The 26521-nt window shown below is 48.5% G+C and overlaps 1 protein-coding gene and 1 long non-coding RNA gene across 3 annotated transcripts in view; one reads left to right on the top strand and one right to left on the bottom strand.

Moving 5' to 3' along the window:
- The window catches only part of LOC137563707 (uncharacterized), a 77863-nt gene that overhangs the window by 17778 nt on the left and 33564 nt on the right, over positions 1-26521 (top strand). The gene's annotated exons all lie outside the window — the stretch shown is intronic.
- Positions 12454-20242, bottom strand: LOC137561435 (uncharacterized). Its single transcript, XM_068272735.1, has 2 exons — positions 18885-20242; positions 12454-12494 (listed from the first exon to the last, which is right to left on the bottom strand). Exon 1 carries the CDS (start codon positions 20121-20123, stop codon positions 19161-19163), a length of 963 nt encoding a protein of 320 aa, XP_068128836.1. The 5' UTR covers positions 20124-20242; the 3' UTR covers positions 12454-12494; positions 18885-19160.

Here is a 26521-nt window from a genome sequence, read left to right as displayed (position 1 = left end):
AGCGGCCGCGTCAGACCTCAGGATCAGCGGGCGACCCGTCCAGATAGAGCGGGCGCCGGGCACAAACATGCAGAAGTGATGTCACTTCCGCATATCAGCGGTGTCCGCTGGGTCCTAGCGCCCGCTCTATCTGGTCGCACGGCACTGATCGAGGTCTGACGCTGCTGTGTGGCAGTGGGGACAGCCGGGGGGCAACGGCGGCCGGGAGATCCGTGGCACCCCAGGACAGATTGGGGGCATGGGCCCCCCCAAAATAGGGCTAGCGACGCCCCTGTTGTCTTGTCACTAACTGTTCATCAGAGGGGCTCACAATCTAATCCATACTATAGTAATATGTCTATGTATCATGTATGTACCATGTCTATGTATCATGTATCGTGCTTGTAGCATAGTCTAGGGCCAATTAAGGGGAAAGCCAATTAACTTATCTGTATGTTTTTGGTACGTGGGAGGAAACCAGAGTGCCCAGAGGAAACCCACACAGAAACAGGTAGAACATACAAACTCCTTGCAGATGTTGACCTGGCTGGGATTCGAACTGAACGCTAACCACTACACCACTATTACTTTAGATTGTAAGGCCTTGTGCGCTTGAAATCTAATGTAATAGGGGAGGAAACAAGAGGTGGGGTAGTATGCAATATTCATACCTAGAGGCCGGGTGCACACATGGCAGAAACGCTTTCGGAGCGGGAAACACCATGTTTTTGCCGCTAATAGAAGTCTATGGGCCGCAGGAAAAAACGCATGTAAAAAAGATGCATTTCCGTTTTAGATGCGTTTTTACAGTAAGCGTTCCGCAAACGCTGGCAGTGTTGTATAATATGCAGGATGGCTGCCAAAATGCACAGAATGAAAGTCAATAGGAATGCATGGTATGCGTATTTCATGCGTTTTTACTTAAAAAATTGTTTAGTGATGGATTTTTTCTTCCTGTTGTCTTTCTTGTGATTTGCATAAAACGCAATAGAAAAATGCATGAAAAATGCATACAAAACGCATATGCATTTTTTCTATTAGCGAATCACAAACGTGTACAAATGCACACAAAACGCATAAAAACCACAAACGCAATAAAAACACACAAAAAAAACGCAACACACATGCCAAAAAAACGCTACATTTCACGCTATGTCATATGTGAACCCAGCCAGAGGCAGTGTGCTTTTTGGATATCTAGTAGAAGTGCAACTTGGCCTTAGATCAAAGGGGGATTGGCATAAGGTAAAGCGTATGCTTGTCGGAAAAGTACGTTTTAAGGGGAGAGTTTAAAGATATCACATGTTGGAGAGTAATGGATGTATTGTGGAAGGGCATTCCAGAGTAGGGGTGAAGCATGTGCAAAGTCTTGTATACGTGAATGCGATGATGTAGTTCTAGAGGGGCAATAAGGAAGGTCATGTGCAGATCTGAGACTCCACTCACATCTGTCTTTTTTCAAAGTACAATTATTATGATCTAGTAAATGCAGATATTGATTCATTGTACCTAGTAAAACAGATGCATTTTCTTTCCTCCTTTCCTTATGTTATTATTGCATAATAACCTTAAAAGAAACACATTTCTTTGTTACAGCTGATACAAATTCTGCAATAAATCTGCAGCGTGTCTCCGTCCTGCTTTAATGGAAGCAGGCATATTGTTAACATCCTGTGTTTACACAATAGCTGTGTCTGCAGAGGACTGCTGAATTTCTGTGCTGACACAGCTGAGAGATCAAATTACACTTGTTATTACTTACAGATGGGGGGTTGGACAGGCTGTTCTCTCTAAAAACACACAGGGTGCATTTTTTTCTGTATTCCTTGTGTCCTGTGCAAGAGTTCAGGTCCAGTTTAATAAGTTTAATAAGTGGAGGCGCAGTTGCCATGTCGACTAAAGCAAAACTGGCTGGTGGCGGGAGAACGGAGGATCGTGGAGGACCGGCGCGGGACAGGAAGGCTGCAAGGGGCTGGCTTGTTAGAGCTTGAAATGTTTAGAATAATTCAATGTGGTAATTATACCTCTATCCTTATAATTTATCTATTCTAGATTCCAGCAAGTTTTACACTGCCCCGACCCTCCCCCTCCCAGCTCCCTATACATAACAATTCCTGCAGCATACTAAAACCTGCCGAGGACAACCACAGTGTTAGAGGTGCAAGAAGGGGATGGGGAACAGTTTGTTAATGATTACTACTATTCGAAGCATCTATAGAGGCAATCATTAGCTAATACTGTGGTTGAGGTAGAACCCCTCAGGACCCCTCTGGCCCAAGGGCCTGGTGCGGTCGCTGCATCCCCTATCGCTACACCTGATTAGCTTTGTGCTGATTGTTATATCGATTAAAAACAAATTTTAATGGTAAGTGAATAGTGTATGGCCAGCTTTAGTGCATGTGTGCTGACTGCCAGGGCTAATGTTGGTGCAACTTGTAGGCAGATAGTGTGTGCCTGCCTGACTGTTCCTGAGTTCCCGCCCCCTTTCTCCCCGCCCCACCAGTCTGACAGCACAGCCAGGCCAGAGCCAGCCCACTCCCCTCTGGACTAGAGCAGCCCCGCCCACAACAGCTCAGCTATGAGACTCAGCCCAGCGGCAGCCATCTTGTCCAGCCACAGCACTAGTGATGGGAATTCCGGCTCTTCTCAGAGAATCGGCTCTTCTGAATCGGCTCCCATTAAAGAGCCGGCTCTTACGGCTCTCAATCGGCTCTTCATTAAATATCACTAGACACCACTCAGAATCGAAGTAAAAGCCCCGCCCCCGTCTCCATGACAACTCCAGACTGCTTCTCTGACTGGTGCAATCCCTCCTGCTACTGCTCTGATCCGCCCCATACACTCCTACAAGCGGCGAGAGGAGGACTACATCTCCCAGCATGCCTCAGCGCCCTTTATTACAGACCAAAGCAGGGCTGTGTGGGGCGGCTGAGGCACCGGCTCTTTTGAAACTGAGAACCGGCTCTTGTCATTCGTAGCAAAGAGCCGGCTCTTAGAGCCGGCTCGTTCGTGAACGACCCATCACTACACAGCACAGCGACACGGAGAGGTACTGGTCACTGAATCCGGCACCTGGCTTGTCTGTGAGTGATGAGGAGAGAGCTTGCCAGGGACACACACAGCACAGACTGGCAGACACAGAGCACTACTAGTCCCAGACTTCTCCACACAGGCTATCTAAGCCTAACAGAACAGGCCAGTAACAGCACAGACACACACACAGCACTACTAGTCCCAGACCTCCCCACACAGGCTATCTAAGCCTAACAGAACAGGCCCATAGCTCCCAACTGTCCCTCTTTCGGAGGGACAGTCCCTCTTTGGAAGCCCCGTCCCTCTGTCCCTCTTTCCTCCTCATTTGTCCCTCTTTCAGGACTTTGTCCCTCTTTCTATAAAAATATATATATTTCTCTACTAAAAAATGTGTATGATTGACTCAAACTTTATTCCCATCCTTTAAATTGATATATTACTAATTTTAAAATGAGGATGATACCATTTATTGGCTAACTACAAATGAATAAGAATAAACAAGCTTTCGGCCTTGCAGCCTTCGTCAGGTTTACATCCTGTTAGTTATTAACAGGATGTAAACCTGACAAAGGCTGCAAGGCCGAAAGCTTGTTTATTCTTATTCATTTGTAGTTGGCCAATAAATGGTATCATCCTGATTTAAAACTTCTTGCTTTTACTGATGGCTAACATGGTACAATACCCTACTGCTACTAATTTTAAAATGTTAATATGAAGGAAAATGAACCAGGATAGAGAGGACCAGTGTGGTTTGAATTATACAACAACATATTTTCCTTATGAAATCTTTATGGTATGCGTGACTAGGGTTGTGTTGGGGCGTGATTAGGGGTGTGGCAGGGGTGTGGCTTAAGTGTCCCTCTTTCTCATCTCAAAAAGTTGGGAGGTATGCAGGCCAGTAACAGCACAGACACACACAGCAGACCTCCTAGTCCCAGACGCAGCACTACTAGTCCGAGACCTCCCCACACAGGCTATCTAAGCCTCTCAGAACAGGCCAGTAACAGCACAGACACACACGCAGCACTACAAGTCCCAGATTTCCCCACACAGGCTATCTAAGCCTAACAGAACAGGCCAGTAACAGCACAGACACACACGCAGCGCTACCTATACTGAAGGCCCCTACACCTAACTACACTATACCTGGCTAACTATACTGAAGCCCCCTACACCTAACTACACTATACCTGGCTAACTATACTGAAGGCCCCTACACCTAGCTACACTATACCTGGCTAACTATACTGAAGGCCCCTACACTTAACTGCACTATACCATACCTCCCGACATTTTAATTTCAGAAAACGGGACACAGGTCACCCCCCCTAACCACACCCCCAACACCCCATAGTCACGCCCACCAATTTTTTTTTTAAATAAATATTTTTATTTTATTATTAATTAATATTACTCACGAAAGGGGGGGGGGGGCCGTGACGGTGCCCGCGGGTGGGGAGGAAGGGGGATGCTGTATGCTATGTGGGATGCGTGGCCACTATTTCTTCCTCCCTCCCTCCTTATGTGCCCTCCAGTGTCCCCCCCCCCCCCCCCGCCTGCAGAGAGTTAAATGCGCAGCGGAGCGCGCTGTCATTAATCTTACCATTGCCTCTCCGCACCGGTATTATCATGGGGTCTTCTCAGCTTCCTGCTTCCTGGAAGCAGGAAGCTGAGAAGACCAGATGAGATCCCGGTGCGGAGAGGCAATGGTAAGATTAATGACAGCCTGCACCGCTCCGCTGCGCATTTAACTCTCTGCAGGCAGGGGGGGACACATTAGGAGCGAGGAAGGAAGAAATAGCGGCCAACCATCCCATATAGCATACTATACTACCGTATACCTGGCTACCTATACTGAAGACACCTATACCTAACGATACTATACCTGGCTACCTATACTGAAGGCCCCTACACCTAGCTATCAATACTGAAGGCACCTATACCTATCTACCTATACTGAAGGCACATATACGTAGCTACCTAAATGTTGGTAGCTCCTGGACTCGGAAAATGTAAAAGTAGCTCGCGAGCCAAAAAAGTGTGGGCACCCCTGGTGTAGATAAACCCTCATACTACATGGAGGTGCTAAAATTGATTAGTGATTGGCTAATCTTAAAATCCTCGGCGTTCAATTTCTGATGGATTCCTGTGTAAAAAGTGATCCAATTCATTTTCATAGCCTTTGTTCCTGTAACTTACCAAAATGTTTCAGGCAAGGGTCTAGTGTACATTTTGAGTATAATAAAAGCTTGAAACACAAAATCTAAACTAAATTTCAAATTTACTCCCCAAAATCTGATCATTTGCATTTCCAAGCTGCAGCTGCTCAACCTGCACTAATACAAATGTAAGGGTAGCCATACACCTAGCGATGATGGGCAGATTCAACTAAGAGACAAATCTCTCTAACCAAATCTGATTAGAGAGAGATCTGTTGGCTGACCATACACCGCAGGCCAATTCCTGATCGATTTCAGCATGAAATGTCTCAGGAATGGGCTGCATCCACCACTGCCCCCCAGTGTATAAATGTACCCCCGTGTGTGCATTTATACATCACCTGTCCTGTGTCGCACACCACGGTGCCCATTTGTCTTCTGGATCCGCCACAGTTTACAAAAAATAAATATTAGTTTGCCGCCAGATGTTGATAACACTGCGTGACCCGTGACCATCATCAACACTGATCACCGGGGAACATGTCACCACCGGTGAGGGATCAGCATGCCAATGGTGAGTATAAGTGCCCCCTGTATAGGTAGCCAAGTATCGGTGCCCCCAGGATAGTTAAGTCAGCTATAGGTGCCCCAGTACAGATTATCCAGCTATAGATGCCCCAGTACAGGCTAGCCAGCTATAGGTCCCACAGTATAGGTATCCAGGTATAGGTCACCTCAATATAGGTAGACAAGTATATGTGCCCCAATATACTGTAGGTAGCCAGGTATAGGGGCCACAGTAAAGGTAGCCATGTATAGGTGCTCCAGTATAGGTAGCTAAGTATAGGTGCCATCTATAAAGGTATCCAGGTATAGGTCTCCCCAGTATAGGTAGCCAGGTATATGTGCCACCAATGTAAATAGCCAGGTAAAGGTGCCACAGTAAAGGTAGCCATGTATAGGTGCTTCAGTATAGGTGCCAGTGCCACCAACAATGGTATCCAGGTATAGATCCCCCCCCCATATAGGTAGCCAGGTATAGGTTAGCAAGTTCTAGGTGTCCCCAGCCTAATTTAGCAATCTATAGCTATCACCGCTAAAGGTATTTAGGTGTAGATACTATGGAACAGGTGCCCCCCAGCCCCTAAACCCCCTGCCCAAAACCCCCTCCCACATGCCCCCCCCCCCCCCCCCCACCGCGGGAGAAATCCCCTGCACACTTACTCACCCAGCCTCTCATCTCTCACCGGCAGCAATCGCTGCAGCTCTGATCGCTGCATCCCTACCGCTCACCACCCCGGTCTTCACTGTATAGAGAATCGGGAGCCGGCGTCATGATGTCATCAACGTCATGATGTCAGACGCTCCATACAGTGAAGACCAGGGCTGTGTGCGGCGGGGATGCAGCGATCGCCACAGGTGAGAGGCTGGGTGAGTAAGTGCGCAGGGGATGGGGGGGGGGGGTGTTTCAGTGGGTGGGGGACACCTGTTTCATAGTATCGATGCATAAATACCTTAAAGAGACTCCGTAACAAAAATTGCATCCTGTTTTTTATCATCCTACATGTTCCAAAAGCTATTCTAATGTGTTCTGGCTAACTGCAGCACTTTCTACTATGACAGTCTCTGTAATAAATCAATGTATCTTTCCCCTGTCAGACTTGTCGGCCTGTGTCTGGAAGGCTGCCAAGTTCTTCAGTGTTGTGGTTCTGCTATGAACTCACCCTTTCTGGCCCCTCTATGCACACTGCCTGTGTGTTATTTAGATAAGAGAGAAGAGAGAAGCTGCTCTAATCAGCTGGATAAATCGTCCTCTGAGCTGGCTGGGCTTTCACATACTGAGGAATTACAAACAAGGGCAAAGCTGTTTGCAGGAAGAAAAGAGCAGCCTGAAACTTCAGTGCATGGGGGAAAGAAACACACAAATGATCTCTTGAGATTCAAAAGGAATGCTGTATACAGCCTGCTTATGTATGGATGTATTTTCTATGTGTGGACATACTGTACATCAACCTACTTCCTGTTTTGGTGGCCATTTTGTTTGTTTACAAACAAACTTTTTAAAACTGTTTTTAACCACTTTTAATGCGGCGAGGAGCGGCGAAATTGTGACAGAGGGTAATAGGAGATGTCCCCTAACACACTGGTATGTTTACTTTTGAGCGATTTTAACAATACAGATTCTCTTTAAAGGATACTGCAGCCGAAAGGCTGCAGAGAGATAAAACCTGCATTGTGTAGGTAAAGAAAAGTACATACTCACCGCTCCCCTCGCTCCCTGCCGTCGGGTCCCGCTCGTCAGCCACAGCTCCCGGTACTGGCCGACTCTCCTGACCCCTGACCCGGACATACTGCGCCGCACATGCGCAGTATGTCCTGTAATCTTTGCTTCTGGCGTTGCATCATGACGCCAGAAGTACGGACACTCCCCCGCCTCCTGCGTGTGCGCTCCAGCGGCTTCACTATAAAGCTACATGCTAGCTTTATAGTGGAACCGCTGGAGCGCACACGCAGGAGGCGGGGGAGTGTCCGTACTTCTGGCGTCATGATGCGACGCCAGAAGCGAAGATTACAGGACATACTGCGCATGTGCGGCGCAGTATGTCCGGGTCAGGAGAGTCGGCCAGTACCGGGAGCTGTGGCTGACGAGCGGGACCCGACGGCAGGGAGCGAGGGCGGAGCGGTGAGTATGTACTTTTCTTTACCTACACAATGCAGGTTTTATCTCTCTGCAGCCTTTCGGCTGCAGTATCCTTTAACCACTTGCCGACCGCACGCTTATACCGTGCGTCGGCAAAGTGGCAGCTGCAGGACCAGCGACGCAGTATTGCGTCGCCAGCTGCAGGCTGATTAATCAGGAAGCAGCCGCTCGTGCCGATGGCGGCTCGCAGGCTAAATGTAAACACAAGCGGAAATAATCCGCTTTGTTTACATTGTACGGCGCTGCTGCGCAGCAGCGCCGTAAGGCAGATCGGCGATCCCCGGCCAATCAGCGACCGGGGATCGCCGCCATGTGACCGGAGACAGCCTGTCACTGGCTGCACAGGACGGATAGCGTCCTGTGCAGCCCGGCTTACCAGGGGGGGCCAGGCAGGAGAGGGAGGGGGAGGATTTCGCCACGGAGGGGGGCTTTGAGGTGCCCCCCCGCAAAACACCCGGCAGGCAGGAGCGATCAGACACCCCCAGCACATCATCCCCCTAGTGGGGAAAAAAGGGGGGCGATCTGGTCGCTCTGCCTGCACGCTGATCTGTGCTGGGGGCTGCAGAGCCCACCCAGCACAGATCATCTAAAACAGCGCTGGTCCTTAAGGGGGGGTAAAGGGTGGGTCCTCAAGTGGTTAAGCAGGGACAGTTAGAGACTGCTAAATTAGGCTGGGGATTCAAAACATAGCAGAAATCCTCCTGAGCGGCACCCCTGACACTGTCGGGCATACTGCTTTTAGCTTCTTTTTCTTGTGTCCGCTGAGGAGGTTAATTGAAAGTATCAGTACCAGTCTTTAAACTTTAAACGCAGTGTGTCTGACAATCTGTGCTGTAACTGGCCTGTTCTTAAGCACTGGCCTGTACACACTTTCAATTATGATTGGCCAATTGCTGACCAATTTTATCACATGTATGTAGTATGAGGGTTTACCTAGACAATCTGTTCATAATAATATTTGTTGACCATAATACTAAATGGGAGGTGGTAAAATTGGTCAGTGATTGGCCAATCATAATTGAAAGTGTGTACCAGGCTTAAAGAGAACCTGTACTGAGTAAAATTATTTAAAATAAACACATGAGGTAACTTCAAATGAACATTACATAGTTACCTTGCCATCAGTTTCTCTCAGAAGCTCACCATTTTCTTCTGACAATAATCCCTTCCAGTTCTGACAATATTTTGTCAGATCTGAAATATATCAGTTGCTGTCAGTAAAATATCAGTCGCTGTCAGTTATAGCTGAGAGGAAAACTGATGTACCAGTTAATGTCCATGTTTCCCTATGGCTCAAGTGGGCGATGTTACAGTTTAACTGTGTGCTGACCAGAAAGCTGTTATGAGTAACGGCCATTTTCAAAATGGAGGACGGAAAATTCCCTTAATCACAGTGAACAATCAGGACACGGGACAGGAGAAAGACACTGAGGAGTAGACTACATGGAAGGTAAGTATGACTTGTGTATGCTTATTTTGACTTTTAATTTTCAGTTCAGGTTTTCTTTAACCCCCTTGGCGGTATGAAAAATACCGCCAGGGGGCAGCGCAGCAGTTTTTTTTTTATTTTTTTTTATTAAATCATGTAGCGAGCCGAGGGCGGCATCCCCCCAGCCCCGCTGATCGCCTCCGGCGATAGGCGATCAGGAAATCCCGTTCAAAGAACGGGATTTCCTGGAGGGCTTCCCCCGTCGCCATGGCGACGGGGCGGAATGACGTCAGCGACGTCGGGACGTCATTGGGAGACCCGATCCACCCCTCGGCGCTGCCTGGCACTGATTGGCCAGGCAGCGCTCGGGGTCTGGGGGGGGGGGGGGGAGCGCGGCACCGGATAGCGGCGATCGGGCGCGCGGCGGGGGCGATCGGGGTGCTGGCGCAGCTAGCAAAGTGCTAGCTGCGTCCAGCAAAAAAAAATGAAGTAAATCGGCCCAGCAGGGCCTGAGCGGCACCCTCCGGCGGCTTACCCCGTGTCACACACGGGGTTACCGCCAAGGAGGTTAAGGCACACATGTTGCTAAGCAAAGCAGGTGTCCTTTGTGTACAGGAATGGATGGCACCTGCCTTGCTCTGTGTTGTAGCAGTGATTCAGTTACATTAGATGGGACAGGACTGTGTTGCACACAGAAATGCATACAGCAGTGTGGCAGCACAACACATGTATGTGCCCATCACACAGAGCTTTTTCCACACTGATACATGTTGCTGAAATCCGCTCTGTAATGTAAAAGTTTGCTCAGGGCCTTAGAGCTCGTTTCCATTACAGACGGGGCGGTGGGTTTCCCTACACGTGAATTTGGACAAGTAATTGCAGCAGATTGATATTAATAGGCTGCTTCGAAATTTATGCGCGGGGAGAAAAATGGACGGTCGGCAGCATTTTTTTCGTATCATGCATGCAAATTCCTATATCCAGGTTTAGCATGACCAGAAGGGCTCAGATATGTACTTGCAACAGACTAAGTGGCGGCGTCCATTGCGAAGACAGATGTCGGCACAAGTGGAAACAGGCCCTAAGACTAACATGGGTATGCACATCCAATATTGACTGGACAGCTTTACCCCTTCCATGTAGCTTACCTACACAAGTCTGTTGGACCTCATACTACATGGAATGGTAAAATTGGCCAATCAAAATTGAGTCTGTGTATGCACCTTTAGGGCCCTTTTCCACTAGCAATCGCAATCACAAACGCCATGATTGCGATTTTTCATTAATTTTGTTATGCGATTGCGATTCTTCATTTGCATTGCATTATTCCTCTTAAAATTGCTCCAGAAAATGATTGCGATTTTCAAATCGAATCACTATAGTGGAATATACTTCTCATGATTTCTATGATAAAGTAGCAACCATAGCGATTTAAAAATCACTAGCGATTTTGCGATTCAGCTGTGTAGTGAAAAAAGGCCCTATAGCTTGTGAACAAGTAGTCGGTGTGATGTACTTTTATGTTGTTGCCATTATTTGTCTCTGTTCACATAATCTGTGATGTGTGTTTTCTCTGTGGAGTGCTTTGGGCACTGCTTGGGACCCATTTCAGTAATTTGGTACAGCCCCCACCAGGCGTGTCATTAGGCGGATTGATCCGAGGCACCTTTCCAAATCTATCGCAGTGTTGCCCTGAACGTTGCCCTGCCACAGTGTCCCGAATGTTGATGGATGTCAGAGAGGCATCTCTGTTGCTATGGCACCGTGCACAGCCATTAGGCCTCTCGCACACTACATGCGATTCCGATTGAGATTTGCGATTTTAATCGATTTTCACATGCAATTCTGATTTCCTGTAATATGTATGAACAGAGGCGCCAAGCAGAGTAAAACAATGTTCTAAAAATGATAAAAAGAGGGAAGTCGAGGTGGACTTACCTCCCTCTGGTAGTGGACATATACTCAAATGCAGAGTAAAAATATATATACAATTTATTCACAACTCCATAAATTCACAACTCCATTTATGGAGTTGTGAATAAATTGTATATATATTTTTACTCTGCATTTGAGTATATGTCCACTACCAGAGGGAGGTAAGTCCACCTCGACTTCCCTCTTTTTATCATTTTTAGAACATTGTTTTACTCTGCTTGGCGCCTCTGTTCGTACATATTACAGCACTATTAAGTCCACCCCTGGTGGAGGGGTTCTTTCCCCATTTTCCTATCTACAGAGAGCGAATTTTATACCTGAGTGGGGTCAGGTACTAATACTCCCCACCTGCCTGTCAAGTGGTTGCCTGATGGTAACCCACCTTTGTGAGTATAAGAACCTTTGACATTATTTTATATATTAAGCTTACCAGACAATATTGCACTATTGGGCTCTCAGTGTCCTCTGTTTTGTTTTTACAAATTCTGATTTCCGATTTTTAATCGGTACTGCATGCTGTGTTTTTTTTCCTGTGTTTTTCTTTTGATAGCATCCAAGGGAAAATCAGAATCGCAAATCGGAATTGCAAATCGGATTTGCAGTTTGCGGTGGGGCTTTACAGTGGGCCATTACAGCAGTGCCCAGAAATCCTTACTTGGTATCCAGGGGGTGGAAGCATGCAGGTGCGGAGCTACAGATGCCTTCCACTGCACAGCAGCAGACATCACATGGGGCGGGGCAGCCAGGGAGGGAAGAGTGAGCCTCACTTTTCCCTCATAAGCTACCCGGCAGCCAATGAGGCTGAGAATTCCAAACTATTTTTCTGATATATTGTAACATAAAAAAATTTGACCAAAGTATCACACACATGTTCAATGTTACCCAATAATGATAAAAATGATTGAAAACTCTGAAAAACTTGCTTGTGTCTATACATCAGTAAACTGACAATCTACCCTACACCATTCAATTTTCAGAAAAATTGATCAGAAAAATCCACTACATTTGATCATCATATATCGGGGGAAAAAAAAACAAAAAACTCTTCATTGTATGGTGTGTGGCCACCCCAACAGTGTAGTTATAATCAAAGACATTTTAAAAATGTGTTGAAAATCCATTCCACCTGTGGAATAATGACAGAACGCAAAGTAAACAATATAATTAGTGTTTATTAATGATTTACAGTTACATACATAGCAAAACATTGCCTAGTTCTTACATATGGAGGATTTGTCTTCAGCAGGGCGGCTGTTGCCTGAAAAATAAGCGTATGTTCCACCAATCACATTACAGATTGCCACGTTACCTGTTTATATATTTTACTCTCAGTCTCGGTTAAGCTATTTTGTTATAAGCTGATTTAAAAACAGAGTCCTCTAGTTCAATCAATTGGCCAAAAAATACTGTATAAAAAGAGTTGTCCCTGTTATCTCTCCTGTGTTGTCGGCCCTTTATAGGCTACATGAGGCTTCTAGTGTCCATGAAGGGAATTGCTGGCAGGCAGCTACTTGTGTGCAGTAAAATGTCTCCCATCAGGACCAGCACAAGTGAGATATGACAGTGTGTGATACACAAGAGGACCCCATAGTGTGACAGGGAGAGATACTCCAAGTGTAAGGTTGCATTTAGTAGACAATAAGCAAGGGTAAGGGTAACAGATGGCAGAGGGGCCATACATGGAATCTATATGTGTGCTGACTAGTGATAGATAAGTGAATGTAATGTAAATAGGAACAGGGAGCTAATGGAGGAGTAATGTAATGGTACACCATACAATTTTCTGGCAGATTTACCTGGCAGATTGATTATTTCCAACATGTCTGATCTTAATTTCGATCGATTTTTGTTTTTCCGAACGACTCTCCGATTGATTTTTTGATAGTTGTTCTAATCAATTTTCATATAAGTGAACGAAAATCGATAGGAAAAACGATCGAAAAATAGATCTGAAAAACAAAAATCGATCGAATTTCAGATCGGTCATGTTGGAAATAATCGATCTGGCAGGTAAATCTGCCAGAAAATTGTATGGTGTGTACCTAGCAGGTTGAGCAAGTAACAGAGATTTTGGCCAAAAGATCTTAAGCCTGCCACCAACGCCAAGGTAGACTCTTCTTGGGCAGGACCTACACTACACTACGCTACCCTAATCTAATAGATGCTAGTCATCCAAGTCTTTTTTTTTTTTTTTTTTTTTTTGGGGGGGGGTTGTTTTGTTTTTTTGTTTTTTTAAATAACAAGTATTGGTAGATTCTCCTCCGGAGCACCATTTGCTATGCACTTTTACTGTGTTTCTGTGATGCTCCATTCCTGAAATATTTCCTCTTCCTCTGTGAAGACCAGCAGCAAATCTACTTTGAGGAAGCCGGATATGGAAGGAATGGGACTTCACAGAGATAAAGGTTTGTAGCTTATAATGTCTCATGGGAAAATAACCGATGTGTCTGTTTGATGCCTCATTTCTCAGGTATTCCCATTTCCTCCCTGTAAACTAGCAGGAAGTGGGAATTTCTGCAGAATGGGACTTGCCAGACACTAAAAAGGGAATCATGCTTCAGAGGCGAATGTACTAATACCATTATATTAATTAGATGTCCAGAGTTGAGGAACTGTTATGGTGAACATACACGATACAATAAAAACGTTCGATTAGCCCGTTTTTTCCGATCTAAACGATCGAATCGAATGAATGTTGAAAATATTTTTTTTTGCCATCAAGAAATTCGAACGATTATCCCGTTTTTTCGCGAAAAATCTGATCGGACATGCTGGAAATTTTTTTATATTCGATCTAACGTAATAATCGAACTAAATTATCTAATTGAAAACAAATGAGAAATTGTACCATGTATGGCCACCATAAGCCTCACCTAACCACCTAACCTGTGCTCTCTACCCAGTGGCGTAGCTTAGGAGCTGTGGGCCCCGATGCAAGTTTTACATGGGGCCCCCCCAAGCACTCTATTCATAACAATTGATGCGGCGCACCAAAACCTGCCAATGGCAACTACAGTGTCAGAGATGCAAGAAGGGCATGGGGAGCAGTTTGTTAATGATTACCACTATTCAAAGTATCTATAGAAGTGATTATTATGAGCACAGGACCAATAGAGAGCTAATACTGCAGTTCAGGGAGGGCCCTACGGGGCCCCTCTGGCCCAAAGGCCCCGATGCGGTCGCAACCTCTGCACCCCCTATTGCTACGCCCCTGTCTCTACCCTATCACTACAGTCACTGAGAGTCTGCCCAGGTTTATTCTGTCTTTCAGTCTGCTCATCTGTGTCAGTCCTAACATCATAACATAACATAACATGGAAAAGGGGGGGTTTGGGAGGGGGGCTTTTTTTTAATACATTTTTTTTTGTTTGTTCTTTTTTTTGGGGGGGGGGGGGGGTGTTAAAACAAAAGAAGTAAAAATGGAAAAGTAGGTCATTGTCCTGAGTTGGGAGGATTATACTAACCCTGCTGAGTTGGGAGGATTATACTCCCCTTTTTTGAGATGGTTAGCCTGTTGGTTAAGGTGTACCTGTGCTCTCTACCCTGTCACTACAGTCACCGAGAGTCTGTCTAACCCTACGTCTCCTAACCTGCATGCTGTACCCTATTGCTACACTCAGTGAGCGTCTGTTTAACCCTACATCTAACCTGCATGCTCTACCCTATCACTATACTCACTGAGCGTCTGTCTAACTCTACAGCTAACCTGCATGCTCTACCCTATCACTACACTCAGTGAGTCACTAATAACGTCAGGTCTATGTATTTTGTTAAAGTGGGCAAACATCATTAGACATTTTAATAATTTAGAAATTTGACAGTACAGTATCACTAAATTTGAATGACACCTAAGTCAGTCAAAAAAAAAGTCAAATTATTTTTGATTGGCATATCACTTAACCATTAATTTAAAAATCCTTTCCCTCTCTTGATTAGCCAGCAGGTGCAGGGGTCCCCCACCAGTAATTTGCACAATTAGCCTGGGGGTGCAGGGGTCCCCCACCAGTAATTTGCATGATTAGCCAGGGGACGCAGGGGTCACCCACCAGTAATTTGCATGATTAGCCAGGGGGTGCAGGGGTCACCCACCAGCAGTGGCGTCCCTACCATGGGGCGGCCAGGAGCGCTCCGCTCCGGGTGTCAGCTCCAGGGGGGGTGTCATCAAGGCCTCCCCAGAAGCCTTGATGACACAGGAGGGGAAGCAGCGCTGAAGGAGGGGTGGCAGCGTCGGCGGGGAGGGGGGAAATACCCCCCACATCTCCCTCACCTGGGTCCCCTCCTTCCGCGCTTCCCCTCCACGGGCGCCGGCAACGGGCACTGACAGGGCGGCTGATAGCCGCCCTCAGTTTACCCGAGCAGGGCTACGGGAAGATGGCCGCCGAAGCCCGCACTGGAGACAAAAATAGACGGCAAGATGGCCGCCGACGCCATCTTGCCGTCTATTTTTGTCTCCAGTGTGGGCTTCGGCGGCCATCTTCCCGTAGCCCTGCACTGATGACGCAGCAGGAGACGGCGCGGGACATTCAAGAGGAGCTGCGGAGGCTGCCTGGGACTCGGAAGACATCTGCAGGTAAGGTTTTTTTCTTTTACAGGTGCACCGGCCCGGCCACCCACCGCTGCTGCCCACCTACCCACCACTGCTGCCCACCACCTACCCACCACTGCTGCCCACCTACCCACCAGGCTACCCACCACTACTGCCCACCTACCCACCACTGCTGCCCACCTACCCACCGCTGCTGCCCACCTACCCACCACTGCTGCCCACCTACCACCACTGCTGCCCACCTACCCACCACTGCTGCCCACCTACCCACCAGGCTACCCACCACTGCTGCCCACCTACCCACCACTGCTGCCCACCTACCCACCGCTGCTGCCCACCTACCCACCAGGCTACCCAGCAGGCTACCCACCGCTGCTGCCCACCTGCCCACCGCTGCTGCCCACCTGCCCACCGCTGCTGCCCACCTACCCACCACTGCTAGCAGGCTACCCACCACTGCTGCCCACCTACCCACCACTGCTGCCCACCTACCCACCGCTGCTGCCCACCTACCCACCAGGCTACCCAGCAGGCTACCCACCGCTGCTGCCCACCTGCCCACCGCTGCTGCCCACCTGCCCACCGCTGCTGCCCACCTACCCACCACTGCTAGCAGGCTACCCACCACTGCTGCCCACCTACCCACCGCTGCTGCCCATCTATCCACCGCTGCTGCCCATCTACCCACCGCTGCTGCCCACCAACCCACCGCTGCTGCCCACCTACCCATCACTGCTGCCCACCTACCCAGCAGGCTACCCACCACTGCTGCCCACCTACCCACCACTGCTGCCCACCTACCCACCACTGCTGCCCACCTACCCACCAGGCTACCCAGCAGGCTGCCCACCTACCCACCACTGCTGCCTACCTACCCACCAGGCTACCCAGCAGGCTAACCACCACTGCTGCCCACCTACCCACCGCTGCTGCCCACCTACCCACCGCTGCTGCCCACCTACCCACCGCTGCTGCCCACCTACCCACCAGGCTACCCACCACTGCTGCCCACCTACCCACCACTGCTGCCCACCTACCCACCGCTGCTGCCCACCTACCCACCAGGCTACCCAGCAGGCTACCCACCGCTGCTGCCCACCTGCCCACCGCTGCTGCCCACCTGCCCACCGCTGCTGCCCACCTACCCACCACTGCTAGCAGGCTACCCACCACTGCTGCCCACCTACCCACCGCTGCTGCCCACCTACCCACCGCTGCTGCCCACCTACCCACCGCTGCTGCCCACCTACCCACCGCTGCTGCCCACCTACCCAGCAGGCTACCCACCACTGCTGCCCACCTACCCACCACTGCTGCCCACCTACCCACCACTGCTGCCCACCTACCCACCAGGCTACCCAGCAGGCTGCCCACCTACCCACCACTGCTGCCTACCTACCCACCAGGCTACCCAGCAGGCTACCCACCGCTGCTGCCCACCTACCCACCGCTGCTGCCCACCTACCCACCGCTGCTGCCCACCTACCCACCAGGCTACCCACCACTGCTGCCCACCTACCCACCAGGCTACCCAGCAGGCTGCCCACCTACCCACCAGGCTACCCACCACTGCTGCCCACCTACCCACCACTGCTGCCCACCTACCCACCACTGCTACCCAGCAGGCTGCCCACCTACCCACCAGGCTACCCAGCAGGCTGCCCACCTACCCACCACTGCTGCCCACCTACCCACCACTGCTACCCAGCAGGCTGCCCACCTACCCACCAGGCTACCCAGCAGGCTGGCCACCTACCCACCACTGCTGCCCCCCTACCCACCATGCTACCCACCTACCCACCACTGCTGCCCACCTACCCACCAGGCTACCCAGCAGGCTACCCACCACTGCTGCCCCCCTACCCACCACTGCTACCCAGCAGGCTGCCCACCTACCCACTAGGCAATCAGGCTGCTCACCCTTCACCACCTACCCACCAGGCTATCAGCTTGCCAACACTCAAATCTGCTACCGATATTGTGTATTTTGTGGTCAGATCTGCTACCGACATTGTGTATTTTGTGGTCAGTTTAACTACCGTCATTATGTATTTTGTGGTCAGTTTAACTACCGTCATTGTGTATTTTGTGGTCAGTTTAACTACCGTCATTGTGTATTTTGTGGTCAGTTTAACTACTGATATTGTGTATTTTGTGGTGAAATCTGGTGCTGACATTGTGTATGTTCTGGTCAAATCTACCGCAAGATTGAATGATTTTTTTCTGGTCAAATCTGCCGACATGATTGAATGTATTTTCTTGTGAAATTTGCTCACATAACGTGTAATGTCTGGTGAAATGTTCTCGCATTACGTGTATTTTATGTTGAAAGCTTCTGACATTTTGTGTATTTTCTGGAGAAAAGCTGCGCAATGATGTGAATTTTCTGGAGAAAGGTTGACTAAAACTTGGGTGCACTTTTAAATTAGCTCCGCCCCATCCGGTCATAGCCACGCCCATTTTTTTCGCCGCGGCGCGCTTCGCGCGCCGCAGGTAGTGTACCGTGGGGGGGGGGGGGTGTCTTTCAATACCTAGGTGTCAAATGCCCTAGGTACGCCACTGCCCACCAGTAATCTGCATGATTAGCCAGGGGGCGCAGAAGTCACCCACCAGTAATCCGCATGATTAGCCAGGCGATGCAGGGATCACCCACAGTAATCTGCAGCCACATAGCTATGTACTGAATTGAGAGGTGTGAGGTTAGTGACATGGCATTTGGAAATTAGAATTAATATTGGTGCAAGGTGGTAATCAGGTAAAGGATCAACATCAGGGGGATATTGATCTTTTATCTGACCTACAAAAAAAATCTAATAGTGTGTGCCCAGCTTTCTGTCTTTTCAGTTCATAGTCATCTGTGTCAGTCCTAAAATCATAAATATAATAAGAAAAAAAACGTAAAAAAAAATACTTGGAAAGGGAAGGTTTTTTTTTTGTTAATACATTTTTAAGGTTTTTTTTTTTTTTTTTTTGGGTGGGAGAAGGGAAGGAGGGGAGGGGGGGGGGGCGGGCTAAAATAAAAGAAGTGAAAATGGAGCCCTGAGTTGTCCTGAGTTGGGAGGAATATACTCACCGCTCCTGAGTTGGGGAGATTATACTCACCTCTTTTGAGAGGGTTAGCCTGTTGGTTAGGATGGTTGCAGAGGGGCCAGATGCTTTATAAGCCGGCTTGATGTTTGCGGTGTGGAAGCAGAGGGCATTGGCATGTTGGAGGCAAGCTGCAGCTTGGAGGCAGAGGGTATTGCTGGGGTGGATGGAAAAGCTTTCTTACATGCAAATCATCACTCGCCCAGGATGATGAGATTACTGCTGGACATTTTGAATCATTTACACATTTGATGGTATAAAAATTGAACAATATAAAAATTCTAGTAATAATTACGTTTTTAGCAAATGAAAGCTAATTGCCAGCTCATTAATTGGTAGCTGGATTACATGCCTCACATGCATCACTTGGCGGCTGGAGTGGTGGGAGGCAGGCAGGCAGGCAGGCAGGCGTTGCCAGTTGAAAGGCCTCTCCCAGGGTTGGCATTTTAGGCCCAGTGAATAATCCTTGGGAAATTCGGTGATCCTTCTGTTGATGAAGCACTGCAGAAGATGCGGCCTCATGCACTGCCGGTTGTAACCGCACAGTGCGTTTCCAATGGAGGCCAGCAGTTCGTAGGCATTTGCGATGGAGTGCACAACACAGGAGTACTTGTCCAGGATGGTGCTTTCCTGTTGTTCCACCATCAGAAGTGTACAATTTTTCACTGGATCCTTCACATAATCCTTGTAGCTCTTCTGAATCTGGTTTAGGGCCACATCTCCAAAATCCTGGTAACAGCTGTCTGCCACCACCACCTTTCTTCCATCGCATGCAGTGACAAAGGAATGTGCACGCTGACTGTCAGCATGAAGCTGGATAGTGGGCTCTGTTGTTGGTTGGATGTTTGAACCCACATACCTTATGCAGGGAAGACCAGAGGCATCCTGAAATTGTTGTTTCAGCAGCTGCACAGCTGCCAACAGCACTGAAGTACAGATCATCCCAGTGCCTTGCAGGTGCTTCTTGTCATCCATGTCCAGCCCCAGGTCTGGCAGCCATTCCTCTGGATCGCTCAGCCTCCTTCTCTTCACCCACCGCTCTCCAGTGGTGGCCTGGCTGCTGTCAGCTGGCTCCTCTCTTTTCCTCTTCATCCCCTTCCTCGGTGTGTCTGTAACATGGCTTGGATCACTCAGCCTCCTTCTCTTCACCCACCGCTCTCCAGTGGTGGCCTGGCTGCTGTCGGCCTGCTCCTTTCTTTTCCTCTTCATCCCCTTCCTCGGTGTGTCTGTAACATGGCTTGGCTCCGGTTTCATTATCCTGTTGCCCTATTTAGCCTCTGTCACTGTCCTCTGGTCTCCTTCTTACCAAAAGTCTTCTTTTTAATAGTAAAAACTGTCTAATTCAGCTGGGGAGTCTAAAGCTGCTGCAATTCAAAATGGCCGCCGGCTCTAGACTGATTTCCAACTGACTTTAACTGCCAGGCCGCATGCAGGGAGCTCATGCCGATGATGTCACTCTGCAGCAGAGCTGAATCCTCTGAGGTTACTGGTCAGTTGGGAGATGGCTCTTCTGTCCAAATATTAATTTCTGACATTTTCTCTACTGTTTACAAGCTAGTAACATCTTTTTTAACCATTTTTGTTAATAATTACATTCTAATTTCTGATATTATTTGAATGAATGTAAGTTAAAAAAAAGCATAGCGGTTGTCTTGGTTTATTTTTTTTTTTTGTCATTTAGTAGGTAAACACTTGTGAATTGATCACACTTCATATATAAATCGTATTCAGTTAGTACATCATTGATAATAAATATACATTTTAGTCTAACGTTTAATCTTAAAGCAGAACCACTAAGCATTAACCTTAAGCTCCCACTTACCATTTATGGGCATAAATTCCAGCATTTACAGGTAGAATGGCTGTCATGTGACCACTGGGGAGCCATTGGGCTTGATTCAGAAAAGAGTGCTAACTGTTAGCACGGCCGTTTTCGCGCGAATTTTCACGCAAAATGATAAAGTTTTTGCGCGCAAACTCGAATTTTTGAGCGAAAACAATATCGATTTTGCGCGAAAATTCGTGTTTGCGCGCGAAAACATTATCGTTTAATCGCGCGCAATGTGAAAATTCGCACGAAAACGGCCATGCTAACAGTTAGCACCGCTTTGTGAATCAGGCCCATTGTGTGACAGCAGCACGCTGCTAGCCAAGGCCAGGTGCCAAGTCAGTCCAGGGCATTCATGCCAAACTATTACATTCATGAATAATAAAATAAGACTTGGTTCACACAAATAAAGGTGTCCAGTCCTGTCATTTTTTGACAGTTTGCATCAGTATTATTCTGTGTTTCTATGGCTCTGTTCACACATCAATCTGTACATTTCCGGTTAAGGGCCCGTTTCTACTTTGAAGTGAAGCAAGGGTGGCTACATAGCCGCATCGCATCACTTCCACTTGTAGTCGCGTCGCATCTCCCAATACAGAAGTGACTGGAGGAGATGGGACGCGGATGCAGCATGCTGTAGATTCTCGAATCGCTTTGCACCGCTCCACATAACCAAGATGCAATGGAAACTGTTCCATTGCCGTGCATTGGTTACAGTTCAACCGCGGTGCGATGTGGCTATGTAGCTGTATCGCACCGCGCACAGTGGAAATTTGCCCCAAGGCTTCACATTAGACAACGTGTGCAGGAGCCGTTTCCTGCACGCATTATATGGCCTGCTGCGTGTCGGAATCTGCGGTGCGCGCAGTTCAGCAGTGGTAGTAATTAATTAACCCGACAGCAAAACGCCGACTCCTGATGATAAAAAGCTCCCGGGTGCGTCGTACCGCAACGCATCAAAACGCAGCATCGGTTGTGAAAGGTAAAATGAAAGTCTATGGACTTTCATTTTCCCTTGGTTAACGCAAAATATCAACTTTCTGTTGAAACGCAGAAAAAGGGCTCTAGTGTGAAAGAACCCTTAGTCCTGTCAGTTTTGTATTAATATCAATTTTTTGTGAGTGTGTTTACACATAAAAGGTATACAGTTCTAATCCAGTCAGGTAAAACTGATAGAAAACTGATGCACAACTAACAGGACCAGACTGGACCGTAACGGAAATGTGCAGATTTTTTGTGTGAACCAAGCCTTAACTTATTAGGCTCGAAAACAAATATTGTATCCCAGCCAGCAGGATAGGTATGTGGGTATACAGCCCACCAACTAGCAACCTCGCAGAGAGGGATGATGCCAAGGGAGCCTGGCTTGTAGTGGCGGAGGTTGAGTTATTTTGGGGGGAGATTTGTGTCTCTAGCGGTGGTGGGCAGCGGATGTCGGGTGTGAATGCAATAGGCATGGTGGATCTCGTACAAACGTTTTAAATGAATGTGGTTATTCAGACTGGTACTTTGTAACCTGCAGGGTCAAATGAAAGCTCGAGACCAAGAGAAGGGGAGAAAAATCAGAAACCATGTAGCAATATTATAATCCGACATAAAGCTGAAGAGACATGGAAACTCAGGAAGCGCGCACACACACACACACACACACACACACACACACACACACACACACACACACACACACACACACACACACACACACACCCTTTTTCGGAGGGACAGTCCCTCTTTGGGACCCCTGTCCCTCTTTCACCCTCATTTGTCCCTCTTTCAGGACTTTGTCCCTCTTTCTATGTAAATTTCTATACTAAAAATGTGTTTGACTCTAAACTTAATTCCCAACCTTTAAATTGATATATTACTAATTTTAAAATGTTAATATGAAGGGAAATGAACCAGGATAGAAAGGACCAGTGTGGTTTGAATTATAAAACAACATATGTTTCTAATGAAATCTTTATGGTATGCGCGACTAGAGGCGGGGTGAGGGTGTGGCCATGGGTGTGGCAGGGGCTTGGCTTAAGTGTCCCTTTTTCTCATCTCAAAAAGTTGGGAGGTACACACACACACACACACACACACACATACCACACGCACAGCACATAAATGTATTCAGTCTTGTGCACTGAGCTCACCACGATTTATTGTGAAAAGTCGCATATGCAAATTTGTATAAAAGAAAGACGTTTGTGACAATTGCTATGACAAGTGAGAAGGCACCCTTAAGGTGGCCACACACGATACAATAAAATGTTTCGATTTTACGTCAATTCGATAAATATGATCAGATCTTCCGAAAAAAATGGAATGCTTTTTTTTCATTTGACTGAAAAGTCCAATCGGATTTCCCGTTTTTCGATTTTAATTGATCCGGAATGCTGGAAATTTTTCTTCAATTTTTCTAAAGATTGTATGGTGTGTGTTAGATTGTCAGTTAATTAATATACACACCCTAGCAATTTTCTCAGAGTTTTCAATCAGGCTCGGATTGACCCACCGGATCAGCGTTAAAAAATCCGGTGGGCCCCTTTGAGAAGGTGTGACGTCACAGGTCACATGACCAGAGGGCCCCTCTCCGCTTTTTCCCGTCCCATGGGCCAGCCGCCATCGGCGCCGCGTGGTGATGTCATCACGCCAGCCACACGGTGCGGAAGAGGCCTAGAAGAAGATCAAAATCAGTGCATGCTCCGCCCGCACCGCTCGCGCATCACGTGACCGACGTCACTGCGCCTGGTGCCAGACTGCGAGGACACAAGCCTGGTGGAGAGTGGAGTGGAGACGCCGCTGCCGCACGCTGGGGGACCGCTCACCGCTGGCCTGCCCTGAGGCCTCCTCTCTCTGTCTGAGACGTGACACGTGGGCTCTGGCTGCTGCTGCCTGCCTGCCTGACACTGAGGGACAACACACACCTGACACTGAGGGACAATACACACACTGTGTTGGGTGGTCACGGTGCGCACTGAAGGGAGGGGAGGAGGCTCAGGACAGGAGAGAGAGGGACGCTTGGTTGGTGTTGGTAGTAGCCTGCCTGGCCAGAGATGAGGCAGCTTAATTGTGTGGGCAAGCCGCAAGGCTGCAACTCTCTGGCACACAATGCACTGAATGCAATGCATTGCAGTGTGTTTGTTAGTTTGGTGGGGTCAGTATGTGAGTGTCACGCTTGTTTTGTCTGGGGCTGGGGGAAGAGATGCAGGAGATGTGTGGTGTGGGTGCCCGTAATGATTTCTATGTGCCTGCTCATCACTGACTGCACATGCTGCCCAGTCCCAGTGTTCATACTCTGGAGCAGACCTCTGTGCTGCGTAATACGAGGAGGAAAAGGAAGGCAGCCTGCAGTGACAGGTCATTATGTGACAGCCAGGGAGAGTGCGAGCATACTTGCAGACTTGGTTGCCAAGTCAGGTAAATAAGAGTTCTGTATGCTTTTAATTGTATAACAGCCAGGGCCGGATTTAGCATTAGGCACCCTAGGCACGTGCCTAAAGGCGCCTTTAAGGTCAAAGGCGGCTCCCTGAATGTCCCCTATGCATTAGAAAAGTGAGGAGCGTGATGTCATTGTCACTCCCGCTTGCCCCGCCCACTCACGCCGCGGTCGCGTCTCTCAGCAGCCGCTCACAATAAGATGCAGCCAGCCGATGTCCCACTCATCAGCCGCCGTCTGCTGCCCTCACTTGCCATTGCAGTGCTGTGCTTCCTCTAAATCTCTGCAAATAGCTGCCCCACTCTGCAGACATCCGGCGCCTGGTGCTCTGTCACAAAACCGGAAGTGAAGCATTCCATTCTCTCCCCGTACAGCTGGCTAGGCACTGCGCGCATCATACCGAGGATCCGATCCACACACACTGCTGTAGTGCTCATGCCTATCTCCCTTCTCAGTGAAACAGGCAAGCAGGTATTATGGACAGGAAACTTTTAACTTGCCGTCTCTGTGAAGAATGGCACATCAGGCTGCAACACTACAGGAGTGAGTGAGCGGTGATCAGCTCACTCACTTCCTCCTGGCTTTGGCTGTCCATGAGTCTCATCAGAAAGACGGCAGCCAGCTGCTCTGCACACAGAGAACAGGGACGTCTTGGCTGCAGGGAGACACAGGCAGGAGCAGTGAACAGGGGGAGCTGTCTGATCTGAGGTCAGATGCAGAGATAGGGCTTAGGTCACAGCTTCTGTGCAAGGCTAAGATCAGTTTGCACCACAAATCAAGTTGTCCTGTGCCTTCTTCCTCCCCTTCATGTATTTTTAACCCTTGTGGAGGATACAAAACCTGTGAAGTCCCAAGAGACAGCATGCCCACTCAGACCATGCTTAATTACCCCCCAAAAATCCTGTATTAATGCAGCTTTTCAGTTTTATGTCACTGGGGATGAGTACACTGCATCCGAATGCTGTTCCAAATAACTCAGAACAGAACATGGATTTGGAGCACAGTGGGCTGCAGCATGGGGGGGGGGGGGGGGGTAAGTCACCCTTGACACCTTCTCTGTGTGCTGCCCTACATGGTATGTTCCAGTTCACAATATTACTAAGTTGGAATCCAATATTAAAGGGATCCTTAAGTAATCTGGTAAAAAGGGTTTCACTTACCTGGGGCTTCTACTAGCCCCCTGCAGCCAACCTGTGCCCACTCCATTCCTCTCCGATTCTCTGTTTTCCCTCTGCAGCTTAGTTTCGTTTGCGCCGTTTCGAAACAACACGTGTCCCTGGTATCTTTGCTGTACAGGGTTCTATTGCGAACGTCAAAGCGAGCAGGTATACGCGTTGCCAGGGCTGCGCAGGCGCAGTGGCCTGCCAACTCCGGGTCTGCGAAAATGAAACTAAACCATGGCAGGGGACCAGAGCATCTGTGAGAGGCTGCGCGGGCACAGGACAGCTGCAGTGGGCTGGTAGAAGCCCCAGGTAAGTGGAATCCTTTTTTTCCCAGATGACTTAAGTATCCCTTTAAAGGAATCAGGCAAATTTGCAAAAATCTGCTTTACTCACCTGGGGCTTTCTCCAGCCCCTTGCAGTCGACTGTCCCACGCCGACCGATCCGCTCTCCGCCGCTGCCCCACTGTCGCCGCATGGTGCAGAGGACGACCACAAGGTCGACCTTACTGCACCTGCGTCAACCACCGCTGTCAATCACGGCCATGTCCGCAGCATACTGCACAGGCGTAGTAGTTCTGCGCACAACGTGGCCGTGATTGACAGCGGCGCTTGACGCAGGAGCAGTAAGGGCGACCTCGTGGTCGTCGTCTGCATCATGCGGCGACAGCAGGGCAGTGGCGGAGAGCAGAGGTGACTGCGTGGGACAGTTGGCTGTAAGGGGTTGAAGAAAGCCCCAGGTGAGTAAAGCAGATTTTTGTAAATTTGCCTGATGATTCCTTTAGGGCTGGAACCCACAGGAGCGCTTTTGGCAGCGTTTTGGCAGCACTGCGATACGCTAGCAGTTTGCCAAAACGCTGGGCTAATGTTAATGGATGGGGCAACTTCCACAGGAGCGTTTGCGTTTCCCAGAAACGCAAACGCAGGACCTGCAGCATTTTGGGAGCGTTAGCGCTTCAATGTAAAGTATTGAAACGCTAGCAGAAACGCTCAGCAAAACCTAAACTGAGCGGTTTTGCTAGCGTTTTGCGGTTAAGCACACTGTAACAAAATGAAAAATAATTCACAGGACCAATCAGGATAAAAACGCAAAACGCAAAACGCTAGGCACCCGCTGGGGAAAAAAATACAATGTTGCAAAACACGACCAAAAACGCGCATGAATCCGCTTGCAAACCGCTCAGACAAAACGCTAGCGGTTGCGTTTTGCGTTTGCGGTTTTCAGTGGGTTCCAGGCCTT

The sequence above is a fragment of the Hyperolius riggenbachi genome, chromosome 3 (genome assembly GCF_040937935.1).
Source record: "Hyperolius riggenbachi isolate aHypRig1 chromosome 3, aHypRig1.pri, whole genome shotgun sequence".
NCBI lineage: Eukaryota > Metazoa > Chordata > Amphibia > Anura > Hyperoliidae > Hyperolius > Hyperolius riggenbachi.
This window is presented reverse-complemented; position numbering and strand designations above follow the sequence as displayed.